Source organism: Neltuma alba, unplaced genomic scaffold, assembly GCF_004799145.2.
Source record: "Neltuma alba isolate B1F8T4 unplaced genomic scaffold, ASM479914v2 tig00010393_pilon, whole genome shotgun sequence".
Classification (NCBI taxonomy): domain Eukaryota; kingdom Viridiplantae; phylum Streptophyta; class Magnoliopsida; order Fabales; family Fabaceae; genus Neltuma; species Neltuma alba.
The window spans coordinates 109,323-122,814 of NW_021635296.1; the positions used below are offsets into that span (position 1 = coordinate 109,323).

The following is a 13,492-nucleotide window of genomic DNA, read 5'->3' on the forward strand; positions in this document are numbered from 1 at the left end:
AATAGTAATTAGGTTAAGTAGAAGGGATTTAATCCTCTTAAAAATAATATTAAGGATTTAAACTTTCTAAATATAAAAATGTTGAAAGAATTGTTTCCAATTGAATATGAAAATAATCATATTTAACTCAATAATATCATATATCAGACATATAAAAAAATAATGAAAGCAACATAAATTCTTTTAAAAAAGGCTAAATCGTAAATTGATAGATGATCCATGCACTAAACGGGCAGTGGGCTTCTCCATGTCTTGCTTGACAAGCAGAATTTTTCTAACCTAGAAATCAGAAGGGACTAAAATGAATGTTTTAAAAAAAGTTGAAAAAGCAGAAAATCTTAAACAAGAGTGATGGCTAGTCGACAAAAATGACTAACGGCAATGATATTAAAGTGAGATGTGTTTTCGACTTTTGATTGGTCCCTTTAGTACGCTGTTGTACGGACTTGTTGGTTGTATCTTAACTTCGCTAGAGCTGGCAAATCCTCAGCCTATTCTTTTATTCCCCCACCCCCCCCCCAAAATTTCTCAGTTGAAGATTATCTAGTTAATGGATTCTCCACAAGAATCTCTTTCTTCTGCTTTTCGTTATTTTTTCAGCTCAGTTGCGGCTTTGGTTGTTTCGTTCTTTTACCAAAACAAGCAAGGGGTCATTGGTCTCCATTTTCCATTGCCAAAAATTCGCTTTGTGCCGTAAACAAGCACAGGTTTTTCTTCATAATTAATAAGGAAAGGTACGTTCCATTTTTGTTTCTATTTCTGTTCTCTTTCTATTTCTCAATTCTGAAGACAATAATCAACGGTTTCAGCTTCCTCTTGTTTTGCTTATCTTTTCCTTTGATTCTTTCGCACACCTTCAATCATGTTCACTTTCACGACTCTCGAACCAGTCTCTTATGGCTCTCCAAGATTTCTAGGTTTCTGGGCTTTTGACTGTTAGGTTTCTTGTCTTACCGAGATAACTTCTATTGGAATTGAAATTCCTTCTAGATCACGTCAATAGCCCTGAGATTTGCTGCTAGTTCAATAATTTGATCTATTTTCAGCCTACAATCCATCGTACACCCTTCACATACTGAATATATTCCGAGAATTGAAGTTTTTAACCTTTAAACTTATCTCTTGCATTTTCTATCGCATATAGCTTTCTGGGCGTTCTTTCAAGTCTTGAATCGAAATCTTATTTAATTTTCTGCTATTCCCCTATATACATATATATATTCTGGTCCTATTCTGATCCATAAGTTAATCATTGAATCTAGTTTCTCCTTCTCTGTGAGGACTCGGATCCATCTGAGTCTGCTCATTCGAGTAAATTTGTAACTTGATAAGAATCTTTCTAATTCACAGAGAGGTGTAAAGAATAAAGATGGTGAGAGGGAAGATAGAGATGAAGCGCATAGAGAACGCGACGAACAGACAAGTAACATTCTCAAAGAGGCGTAATGGACTCTTAAAGAAGGCTTTTGAGCTCTCAGTTCTGTGTGAAGTTGAGGTTGCTCTCATCATCTTCTCTCCCAGAGGCAAACTGTGTGAATTTTCAAGCTCCAGGTATATGTCTATATGTATATATATGTTGATGCTCTTCATCACTATCTGTTCTTAAGTTTCGCCAATCGCTACACATTAATACATGGTTCATGTGACTGCATCGATATCTTCCACCTTTATTGAATTAGATTGGGTATTTGTTCTTTGCACAGAATACTCAAAGCAAGTTTTCAAGTTTTATATTATATGCATAGAAGCTTTCTTGTCTGCTGGCCGAAAAAACAAAAACAGAAAATAGGAGCTTTCTTTTCCGGAAATCGGGTCCTGATTTTCTTGCAATTTGTGTGTATCTTTGTGCGTGTGCGGCATATTACAAAGTTGGGCTTGAATACGATTTGAATACGATTGTGTAACTGTTTCAAAGTTTTATTTTCACTGTTCATAGGGACTTAGTTTAATTTCATACGAAAGAAAAAATGGAGCTAAGCTTCCCGAACTCACCTTCTGAGCCAGAAAATAGGAACACAAAAGGATGACAGCAAATAGGTTTAGTTGCTTGTGTGTCATTTGCTGACATGAAGTGGATTGATCATACAAATGCTTACTTTTTTAATGAGTAAACCATATCAAATTTTGGTACTCATAACAAATCCCTAAATGAGAGGAAGCTTTGTCAATGTTGTTTTTTGTATTTACAAATTAATCCTGTTTGGGGTGTATGCTGCCCATCCTCTACTACCCCTTCTACCCTTTAAATTTTCCCTACTTTTTGAATATTTTTTGTTTTTTTTAATCATTAGATTCTACATAAAAGTGACATTTTGATATTCCATAAGCAAAAACTGATGCAATTTTTATTTATTTATTTATATAATTTTTCAAAGAACTTGTATTTAAATTAAAAAGAAACTATTCCAATTTTAGAGTTTTTTTTGGAAAAATTATAAATAAATTGAAAATTGCATTATTTTTTGCCCATGAGATATCAAAATGTTACTTTTTTTTTGCGTAGAATCTAATGATCAAAAGAAATAAGAAAATAAACATTTGGCAAGCGAGGGAAATTTAAGGGGCAGTAGAGGGGGCAGCAAAGACTTCGATTCCAAATTAATCTTGAACTTGAAAGCTTGAGTTGTGTTCTACAGCTTATAAGGACTTAGTTCTAACTTTACTCATATCAGTCATAAATTTAGTTAATGCATTTATAGTTAATATTTTTGTATAAAAATATATTGTGTACAGAAATAAATTGGAAGAATAACCGTTTCTATCAACTAATTAATTTTATTCATTTGCATTTTTGACTGATGTTCACTAAATTTTAACATATTTAATTTTCTTGATTTATTTTTAAAATGTCTTTTTTTATCCATTGTGAATGTTTGAACCAGATCAGAACCTAGTTTTTTGGTTCACTGATTAGATCAGTCGATCTAGCCTGATATCACCATATTTTGTCTTCAATTAGTTAGAATCAATCACTTAGGCTGTGGTTTTAATTTCATTCATCTCCATCTTGACAATTACGAATTAATTAATTGACTTATTGTTAAAATAATGATTTAGTGATGAAGCCTTCCCCTCTCCTCATTTAATCATGATATATATGTAAGAAATTAGCTTAGCTTTCATTCTAACAGATGAAATCTTAGATAAATTGAGGTAAATTGAAGTCAAAGCTTACGTGATCTATATTTCATGACCCTATATGTAATAGCCTGATAATGATTTTTTATGGGAGAATTGCAATGAAGGAACATATTCACAGAAAAGTCTCGTAATAATTGAGCAGTTTGAAAAGACAAATTTTAGAGTAAGAAATAATAACAAGTTTAGCTATTCACTTGTCATTGAAACTTTTAGTAACTATCTTCCTTCTTTGGGGTCTCATAACAATTCTCTAGTTTTCTTTTGGTCAAAAATAGCCTGATAGTGATAAATTTGTTCTTTTTTTGTAATTTTGAGTTATAAAAAAAAAAGAATAAATTTGTTTACTCTTGCCATTTTAGTAATATTAATATTAAGTCGATTTTTTTTTTCATTAGATTGGTATTCTGAACATTTATTTAACTCGTTTATTATCTATACTAGCTTTAAAAGGACAAAAATTTTTATTTTGGTCTGACCCTTTGACTGACTTAACCACTCTGCTCACACTTGCATCTCAATGAGATAGACTGTGATTATTTGATTCTTATAAAAATAAATAAATTAAATTATGACAAATATAAAAGTCAATATTATGTAAGACCGAGAATATTGCCCGTACAAGTGTATCATCGAACATAAAAGTTGTTGTTTCCTGAGATCTTTTCTTCAATTTATATGAAAAATTGATTAAGAGCAAACTGTTCAACGGATTATTGACCAAATTAAAAACATATTATAAAGTGGAAAAACGTCGAAATTGAAAAACGGTTATCAATTAAAAATATGCACATTCATTTCTCTTGGAAATTCCTGTGATCTGAAGGATGCATGTTTATTGTTGCTAAGCCTTTACGTACAAGTGATTTCCTTAATTATGCTTGTTTTTGTTGTGCAGCTTATAAAATACCGGAAATTTATTATATTTCTGTATTATCTGCTTAAATTTTCATTATAATTCAATTAATATTTTGAAAAAATAATTTACGTTTGTTTGGAATTGAAGTTCCAACCTAACCATGATTTGAACTAGAATTATGTGAGATTCATAAAATTTAAGATCCAACATGATCTTTTTTGTAATAACAATAAGGAAAAACAAAAAAAAAAAAACTATATATAGTACTACCTCCAGTTCTAAATATATGATGTAGTTTGTAGCATATTTAGGATGGGAGATAGTATCTTCAATGTATCACTATGATACAAAAGCAATGCAGGAGGTTGCCTAAGTATATTTATGAAATTATTCCAACTACATTATTTGATTTTATTGTTTATTATATGAACACAAGAAGTTTTGAGATTGGTTAGATGATATATGAAATTATATCTATTTGGGAGACTCTAAGGGTATGTTTGGCTCAATGAGAGGAAGGGAAGGGGAGGGATTTTAATGGGGGGAAGGAGAGGGGAGGAGAGTGGAAAGATTTTAATATTATTTTGTTTGTATTTATAAAAAAAAGAGGGGAGGGGAGGGAAAAATATTTTAATATGGATAATTTTGCTCTTATTTTATTTAAGATATGGGCATAATGGTCACAACATGACAAAATATGGATATAATAGTCACAACATGGCAAAATTTGAACATAATAGTCACAACATGACAAAATATGGGCATAATAGTCACAACATGGCAAAATATTGCTGTTTCCGTCCAAATCTTCCTAATTTTGGAGGGGAGGGGAGGAAAAATTTAAAATTTTTTTTCCTCCTCTCCCAAAATTTGTGTGTTGCCAAACAAGGAGAAATGATTAAAATCCTTTCCCTTCCCTCCCCTCCCTCCCAAATCCCTCATACCAAACACACCCTAACATAATATTCTACGTTTGGATATCTCCGGGTGTTCGGATAGCTTGTAGGAATGATTTGTAATCTGCAAATTTTGCAGAATATACGGATCAGGTAAATATGGTCTTAAGAATAAGGGAGAAAGACACAAAAATACACCTAAATTAAATCTGCAAATTCCAATTGATTAGGACCCCAAGATGGCTTAATCAATGTAAATCCCTATGGAATATGCATTTAAATTTTGTAACAAAATTGCTTAGATACCCTTAATTTGAACTTTGAAAAACAAAAAAAATGATAACAATAGTTTACAAGTAACAACGGTGACTTATCAAATGACAACTACTAAGACAATAACAACTGATCTGACAAAGATTTTTGTTAAATATCAACGACAATAATGCAGTTTAAGAAATAACAACCAAGGGCATTATGTTATTTCACAAAAAAAAAACATAATTTTAAAATAGTCTACAAGGACATAATATATAGGGATTCAACCATTTCGCATATTTTAGTAGTCCTTCTTTATCCCTAAGAACAATAAGAATTTCTCTTGTTTCTAAGCATGCAATTTCGAGCATAATTGTAATATTCTGCGTTTGCCCTTTTCCTCTAACGTTATGTTCATCACTTATATCACTCCAATATGTATGTGGGTATGTATATGTGCATGTGCGCCAAGAAAATAATATTAATGTCTTCACATTTTCATTCTCTCCAAAATAATTGCTTCCACTTATACAGCTTGAAGGAGACTATTGAGCGTTACCACAAACATGTTAAAGATTCTCATTTCTTCCAACAAAATATGCAGGTTCATAATAATAATTATTTCCTTATTTTGTTTATCAATTTTTCCTCATTTCTTGTGTTCTTTTTATCATCTTCCATCCTAAAGTAAAGATCTATAATTTTTTTTGTTTTTGCCAGAAAAGGTCTAGTGTTTAACATCTCTATTATTTGTCTCCAGTCTGGTGGTGATGTGAAAATTACATGTGTTTTCTTTGTATTAAAATGCTCATTCGGTCCTTTTCTTATTAATTTAATGAGAATCTCTTAATTTGGTGCCCTCATTTAAAATTACACAATGTTGTCTTCATATTTTTGAAAATGATCGTACTTTTTTGGATTTGGGCAAAATAGTTACTCTCTAGTACGTTTCATAATTATATATATATATATATATAATATGTTTTGTCTGATGTATTTTTTACTTCCAACCTAATGTATTAATATTTTACATCTAGTGTCCTAATTAATTATAAAACTTTCTAACTATAAATCAAGTTCTTCAAACTAATTACTTTTATTGAGGGTTATTTTAATATTTTATATCAAATAACTAATTTCATTAAATTCGATGTATGTAAAGTTTGTTGTGTTTATAACAAGTACAGGAGGGAGTATACCACAACACACATAATTGGTGAACAAAATGAATGAGAAGAATAAATTAACGTAAAGCAGACACCAATATTTCGCTGTACAGCATAAAAATTCACAAAATTACAACTTGGAATGAAACAAAATCTTATGAGTACAATATCTTGCCAATCTTGCAAACAAATAAAAATGACTCTCACCAATGCTATATATATGTGAACTATATAGCTAATTTGAATATATCAAGAAAATTAGTAAGTTAATTATTTGTCAAAAAATGTGCGCTAGATTTTCTAAAATATCCTCTCTTATCATTTTTATTGATATTACCCTTTGATGCAAACCCCTTTTAATATGTGTAACCAATTGAGATAGTTTAAAAAATAATTTATAAATTTGGGAGACAAAATCTTACATTTAAGACCAAAGTAAACTCCTAACTAGCTCCTACAGTGTGTATTTAGGATCAGAGGGAGTATTGTTTTTTTAAAATGAATTGTTTTCTGATTTTCCTGTCTCCAAGACGTAAATACAATTATAAAATTAGTTTATTTATATTACTTTTTGTGTTTTTTTTTTTTTTTGGTTTCCTTCAAAACTTGTCAATTAACACATAATCCTGAAAATGGCAGCGTCTGAATCAAGAAACAGCAAGTATGAAGAAGAAGATTGAGCTTCTTGAAGCTTCAAAACGGTTCCAAGATCAACTTAGAACTTCAATGAATTACGAATTCATTATTGTTGATACTCATTCACAATGAAAGCTTAATTATAGTTTGTTTCTCTGATTTTAATCTTTCAGGAAACTAATAGGAGAAGGTTTGAACACATGTTCCTTACAAGAACTGGAAGAGATTGAACAACAGGTGCGAAAGAGTGTCAGAAACGTCCGAGCAAGAAAGGTCAGTAATTTAATGTGCCTTTACACACACACACAGACACAATTTTATGTAAGTTTCAAAGTTGATTTTTATCTGATTCAACTTTATAAACATTTTTCAGAATCATATATTTAAGGAGAAAATGGAGAAACTACAAGAAAAGGTTAGGGTGTCCTTTGAGAAATGATTTGATATAATTGAATGTCTTCTTGCGTTTAGTTTTTTGTCGGGTGGGTTTCTATGCGCGTGTGTGGAATCTAATGCCCCATTTGGTACACTGAAACTGGACTGGAGGTAGAGAAATGGAATTAGAACTAGAATCAATACTTCGACCCGTTTAGTCGTTTAGTAGGTTGGAACTGGGTTTCATGGAGCTCTCAGTTCCATAAAAAACAATGGAACTGGGTTCCATCGGCTACCCCATGATCATATTTCCTCCCATGCCCTTCCCTCTTCCATATCCTTTGTCCCCCTCAACCTTCATCACTGCCAATCTCCGTTGCCTCCTACCTCCGTCAACCCCATCCAATCTTCTTCAACTAACGAAAGTCTCAGTAGAGTTGGATCTCGAAAGCTTCTAATGTGCACCATCTTGATCTTCGATTTTGACTTTACTTAGCTATGACATCATCAATATCTTCAAGTCAAAGTCATCCAGTCGCACTAGAACATTTTGCCGAGGGAGATCAAGTTGCCGAGGGTGCTATGACTTAGCTTCGTCGTCTTCTTCTCCCTCTTCGATCTGCGACTTTCTCCCATTTCATCTTCCCCTTCTCCTGATTCGATTGTTTACATTGATTATTGATGATGAGTTTTTGATTGATGAATTATCTTCTGGTCTTCCTTGTTTTCTGGTCTTTTTTTTTCCGGCGACGGAGGTGGTGAGGGCATGGATGGCGATCTGTTGGCAGGAGAAGTGGAAGGGATTTTTTTTTTGTTGAAGGGCATTTTGGTATTTTCATATTATAAATACATATTTTAATTAAATATTATATCCCACTTCCATCACCCTACCAAACATGTTTTATAAATCACTTCCACTTCCGGTTCCATTTTCATTTCCACTCTCATTTTCATCAAAACTTTTCTACCATACCGAACAGGGCATAAAAAATGATCCATGGTGTTGATGACTTGCAATGGATGCCGCTTATCATAAATTTTGTCTTTAATTTTATTGATCTGTGTGCATTTGAAACACTTTGATGGGAAAATTGGGGAATAAATATAGATGGAGTTAATCCTAACATGAAGTCTAACTGCATTATGCATCAAGTTCACATTTTAAATTTAAAGCGTGATTAGAGCTTTACACTACAAAAAGGCCAAAAGAAAAAAAAGTAATAAAAGACTTTGACTTCTTAGATAAAGTCCCACTAATAAAGACCAACTTGGGTTGGTCTCCCAAAGCTCGACTTGGTTCAACATAGAAAGCTAGAGAATAAAAGAAAAATTAAAGAATAAGAAGTATAAAGAGGCTAGAAAGACACCAACATATTACGAATAGATCATATCCCTAAATTACGCAAAGTAAAAACCATATGATGTACAATTAGATATTACCTCTAGTCCTTAATATTAGAGCTAGTTTAGAGTTAGATTGGATTTTATATATAAAATCTTAATCTACTTTGTTTCTTATTTTCCCCAAAAAATCCTTGTTGCCTATAAATGGTTCCCACTAAAAGGTATTCTAATGCACATAATTAAAGAGAATGGTTTAGGAAAGCTAACATGTATTTGTGATAAATAATTAACTTAACTAATTTTTTTAATATTCTTAAATTAATTATTTAGCTTTTATATTGAGGATCGGAGGTGGTACCATTTAAATTAAAGGATCTTCAAGTCCTCCCGTGCAAATAGGATAAAAAAGTCACAAATGAGCAAACATAAAGGGGGTAAACAGATGCATAGACTAGTCACTTGAGGCTAGGGTGAGATAAAACGTGGTTTGGGATTTAGGATTCAAAATCCTCCCAGCAAAACAAAGAGAGAAAGATGCACAGGCAAAATCAAAGGTAACGGGAAAAAAGAAGTTCATGTAATTTTTTGTCCTTGAAATTTGGACCTATTTTAGTTTTGGTCTCTCAAATTTTAAACCTATAATTTTAGTCCCTAAAATTTAATCCATCTTAAAATGTTAGTCTTTGGAGGTATAACTTAAAATTTGCTGAAGTGTCGTAAATGATGTTAAACTAATGATGTAGACTCACCAAATGGCACCTAACTAGATCTTATATGGATAAGAATAGGGCTTCAAAACGTGATTCAAATAATAGATGGGATGAGTTCTCATCAAAACACAACCTAGTGACCAACTTCTTAAATGAACGAGTAAAAAAAAGGGGCTAAACAACTACATTTTGAGGACTTTTCCCCCCCCTCTGTAATGCACACAAAAGTTAGATGCCATTTGGTGAATTTTCATTACCACTTTAACATCGTTTATGACATTTTAGTAGACTCATTACCACTTTAACATCGTTTATAACACTTTAGTAGACTTTAACACCATTACATCTCCAGTGACTAACATTTTAATATAGACTAAATTATAAGGACCAAAATCATGAGTCTGAAATTTGAGAGACTAAAAGCAATATAGACTTAAATTTCAGGAACCAAAAATTATATTAACCTTAAAAAAATAACACTCATCTTGGGATCAAAAGAAGAATAAGATGAAGGAGAAATTGAAACAAGAACAATAAGATCTATAAGGCTTTTGTATTTAATCATGAAAATGAAAACAAGGGACACCAAATTAGGCCAAATTATTTGAAGGAGATAGTGATCTAGCCTAGCCTGGTCTGTTCATTTCTTTCTTATGCTAGTTTTTTGGAACTCAGTCCAGCTGGACATGCTCAGGCCGAATCGAGTTCATGAGTTCTGAGTTTACATGAACAACCCCTATAAATGTTCACAGTTGGATTTGCATGTTGTTAACATAGTTGGACATGCTCAACTCCTCCCATGCAAAATTAACTTAGTTAATTCTAAACTTCAAACATGCTCTTTGATGTGGCTTGGATTAACAGAATAAAGAAAAAATAAAATTGATTAAAAGAAGCTTATTGTGTGTGTGTCTGTAGTTCAGATAAACTAGTTTGAAAATTTAGAGCATTGCACGTCACTTAATATTTAAAGAGAACTCTTCCCCTCGAAATTTAATACCCTTGGTCTGTATAAAATAATCAAGTAGATCGTGTCAATCACAAATATACATGTAAGTTTATTAGATTGACACTATTTCACCAGTGAAACTAAAGTTTGATTTGCTTTACATATTTCTGCATACAAGTCATCGTTAGTTAACTTATATTCTGTGAGCTTAATTCATCTATAAGGATTTCTAAAGGCGCGTTCAGATTTTAATTTCTTCTTCATCTATGTGTTTGACTGACGATTGAAATATTTCACCAGCAAAAATAAAAGTCGGAGGAAAATGCTGATCACATCTTTTTTTTTTTCCCTACACATCAGGAAAAACTCCTAACAGCAGAAAATGCAAGGCTTTCTGAGAAGGTGAGATCGTTGTAAATTTTCATCTGGAAATTATTTTAAGAGCTTAATTTCATTTTCAGCACCATCCTTAAGAAGCTCTAGTTCTGCACTTTCTGGTGCAAAACTGTGAACTGTTTCATGAGAGCAGTACTGTGTGTTCGGATTGAGGAACTAAAGGAGATGGAAAAGAAGGTCCGTTTGGACATTCTCTTTGGGTATAAATATATAATTTGATTTAGAATAAATCATTTCAATCTATTTTTAAAAAGGAAAAAGGTAGAAGATTTGCTGCGTATTATATAATTGAATTTGAATGAAAGAGACAACATAACATGGATTTTTCCGAGCAGTGTGGTATGCAGGCACATGTGGAGACTGATTTGGTCATCGGACTTCCAGAAACAGAATCATGAAATCAATTATGACATCTTGTACAGCTAAATGCTCCATAAGGTTGAAGAATGTGAAACCAACATATATATATATATATATATATCTGTATTGCCGACATCGACAAATCAATATGAAACTAGGGTGTAATAAGCATGACTTGTCATGTCATCTTCCATGATTTGTGATGTTCTCTTCATTTCTACTTGCATGCATAATCTATCAACCATTGCTTGCGCATTATAATTTCCCTACCTTGAGCATGTTTCTTTCGATGATAAGATGCAACCTATTGTTATTATTTAGTACTGTGAGTTAGTTTTCATAGTGATTTTAGAGTTGACTGTATATATTGAGTTCATATAGGATACTAATTAATGTAATGAAAGTTAACAAAATGGTTATTGATTAACGACAAAACTTAGGTCATGTTTTTTACGATGATTATGTCAAGTTCTGCAACTACACTTTGTCATGTGTCCTATTCTTTCATATGGGTTTAGGATTAAATGATGATACAAAAGAAAATAAAATGCAGGACTGTGTGTGATTTGAAAATTTGATATGATGATTATAAGAAACTCGATCTAAGCATTGTCCATAAACTAATGTGCAGGCGAAATAGGTGCTTTAGGATGTGATTGTGTGGGCGCGTGCGTGTTGTGTCGTAATGTGCCTTGTTATTTGGATTTTAACAATGCAATATATGGAAGCTACACAAGAGGCCTAAAATCAAATCACTCATCATTTGCTGTCTGCGGCTTCTCTGCTGCTTGCCGTGCGCTACTCATTCCTGCAATCTAGAGAGAATTAGCTTAGTCAATGTTACAGTAGTGGTATGAAGTTTGTGTTTCTAATTTTGGGGGAAAACAGAAGAAAGAACCAGCTTAACTCTCAATTTGAAAAAACAATCTTTTATAAGGATACAATCTGAGCCATTCTTTCTTGTTTCGATGATTTGAGCCAATCTTTCTTGCAACGAATTGTGGCCGTCCTCGTCCAAATTCCTTATTCTACTCTATATCTTGTATTTCTGGCCAACTTGTAAAATTTCTAATAGCCGTTTACCTTGGTTCTATAATTTTCCAGCTTCAAATTACTCTCTTAGACATCAAATTGGAGCCTAATTAATGCCATTTATTTTCCACTAGAAGATAGCCTCAGAATATAATAAAGCATCAAACAGTACATTGCTTATCAATTTTTAGCCGTAAAGATTCGTCCCCGAAAAGCTTTCATCATCATACACTAAATAACACTTACATTAGTTAACTTTTTAAGCATTTCTACATTTTCTCATCAAGAAATCCAACAGCACCCATCCGAAACAATACTTGCAGTTTCGATAATTAATCACTTGCCAAACATCATAAAGCATGATGCATGTTAGTAACTCATCCATTACAAGCCTATCCCATTAAGCAGACTTGATTTTCCATGGATTAACTCTTTTGTCCTTTACTTTCTCTCTTAGAACTCAACGTTCAATCATTATCTACTCCCAAAATATCCATTAAATGAAGAAAAGGAAGATGGAATATGATTCTAGATGCTTACCTTAACCTAAATGTGTGATTGCATGTTGCTCTATAAGCTCCTTTCTCTTCCTCCTCTTCCTCTAGCTCTTGTTAGTATGGTTGAACATTTAAAAGGAGGAATGAATTAGGTGTTAATAAAAATTTGGGAAATAAAAAAAAAAACTTAACTAATAAAACCAAAGTAGAGTGGAGGATATATCACATATCGTCTAAAAGAAGACTATGAGAAAATAATACGGCAGAGATTTATACTTATTTAGTCAAATCCTGACCTATATCCAGTACCTAAGTTCCATTTAAGAGTTTTACTATATCTTAAGATTCAATTGGCTTTTGGTGTCACAATATATCAACCACCTCTATACAAGAGGTGACTCCTTAATTCCAAAGGCAAACACTCCCTCTTACTACACATAAAAGTATATCCTATTTAGAATTTTATAATCTCACGATTCTAAGTAATAAATGAAGTCGTATTACAATAGAGTGAATTTTTGTTTCTCTGTCAAATAAAGTATTTCAGAGAATGTTGCAAAGAATGTTCTTTCTGTAGTTCACTTGTAGATTGCTTCTTGTTCTTCTCTTCAAATTTTCACTTCTTCATCCAATGCAATCTTCTATTTGTAGGATCTCTAAGTTTGCCCATTACACACATTGTATTTGAGATAAATAAGAGCATTAAATGAATCTTTCCGTTAAACCTTGTATATGTAATGGTCGGCAAAATTTAATGCTATTTGGCAAAGTACTTTTTTCTTCTTAATTTTTCTATTGGATTTTTGATATCCTGTAAAGTGTTTTAATATAATTTAAAAATACTTTACTCTTGACAAGACACTCTTTTAAAATAATTCC

The 13,492-nt window shown here is 32.2% G+C and overlaps 1 protein-coding gene across 1 annotated transcript; it reads left to right on the forward strand.

The window, feature by feature from the left end:
* Window positions 1-1,322: 1,322 nt before the first annotated feature.
* LOC114756401 (MADS-box protein SOC1-like) lies at window positions 1,323-11,122 on the forward strand. The gene is made up of 7 exons (XM_028945338.1): window positions 1,323-1,551; window positions 5,683-5,752; window positions 6,954-7,015; window positions 7,124-7,223; window positions 7,324-7,365; window positions 10,689-10,730; window positions 11,060-11,122. Exons 1-7 carry the CDS (start codon window positions 1,370-1,372, stop codon window positions 11,120-11,122), a joined length of 561 nt encoding a protein of 186 aa, XP_028801171.1. The 5' UTR covers window positions 1,323-1,369.
* The last annotated feature ends 2,370 nt before the right edge of the window (window positions 11,123-13,492 follow it).

Excerpts from the sequence above, each read along its gene's own strand:
- LOC114756401 (XM_028945338.1), top strand. The coding sequence starts at position 1,370 with ATGGTGAGAGGGAAGATAGAGATGAAGCGCATAGAGAACGCGACGAAC. Across the intron at positions 1,552-5,682 it reads TGTGAATTTTCAAGCTCCAG|CTTGAAGGAGACTATTGAGC; the intron begins GTATATGTCTAT and ends CCACTTATACAG. Across the intron at positions 7,224-7,323 it reads GAAACGTCCGAGCAAGAAAG|AATCATATATTTAAGGAGAA; the intron begins GTCAGTAATTTA and ends AACATTTTTCAG.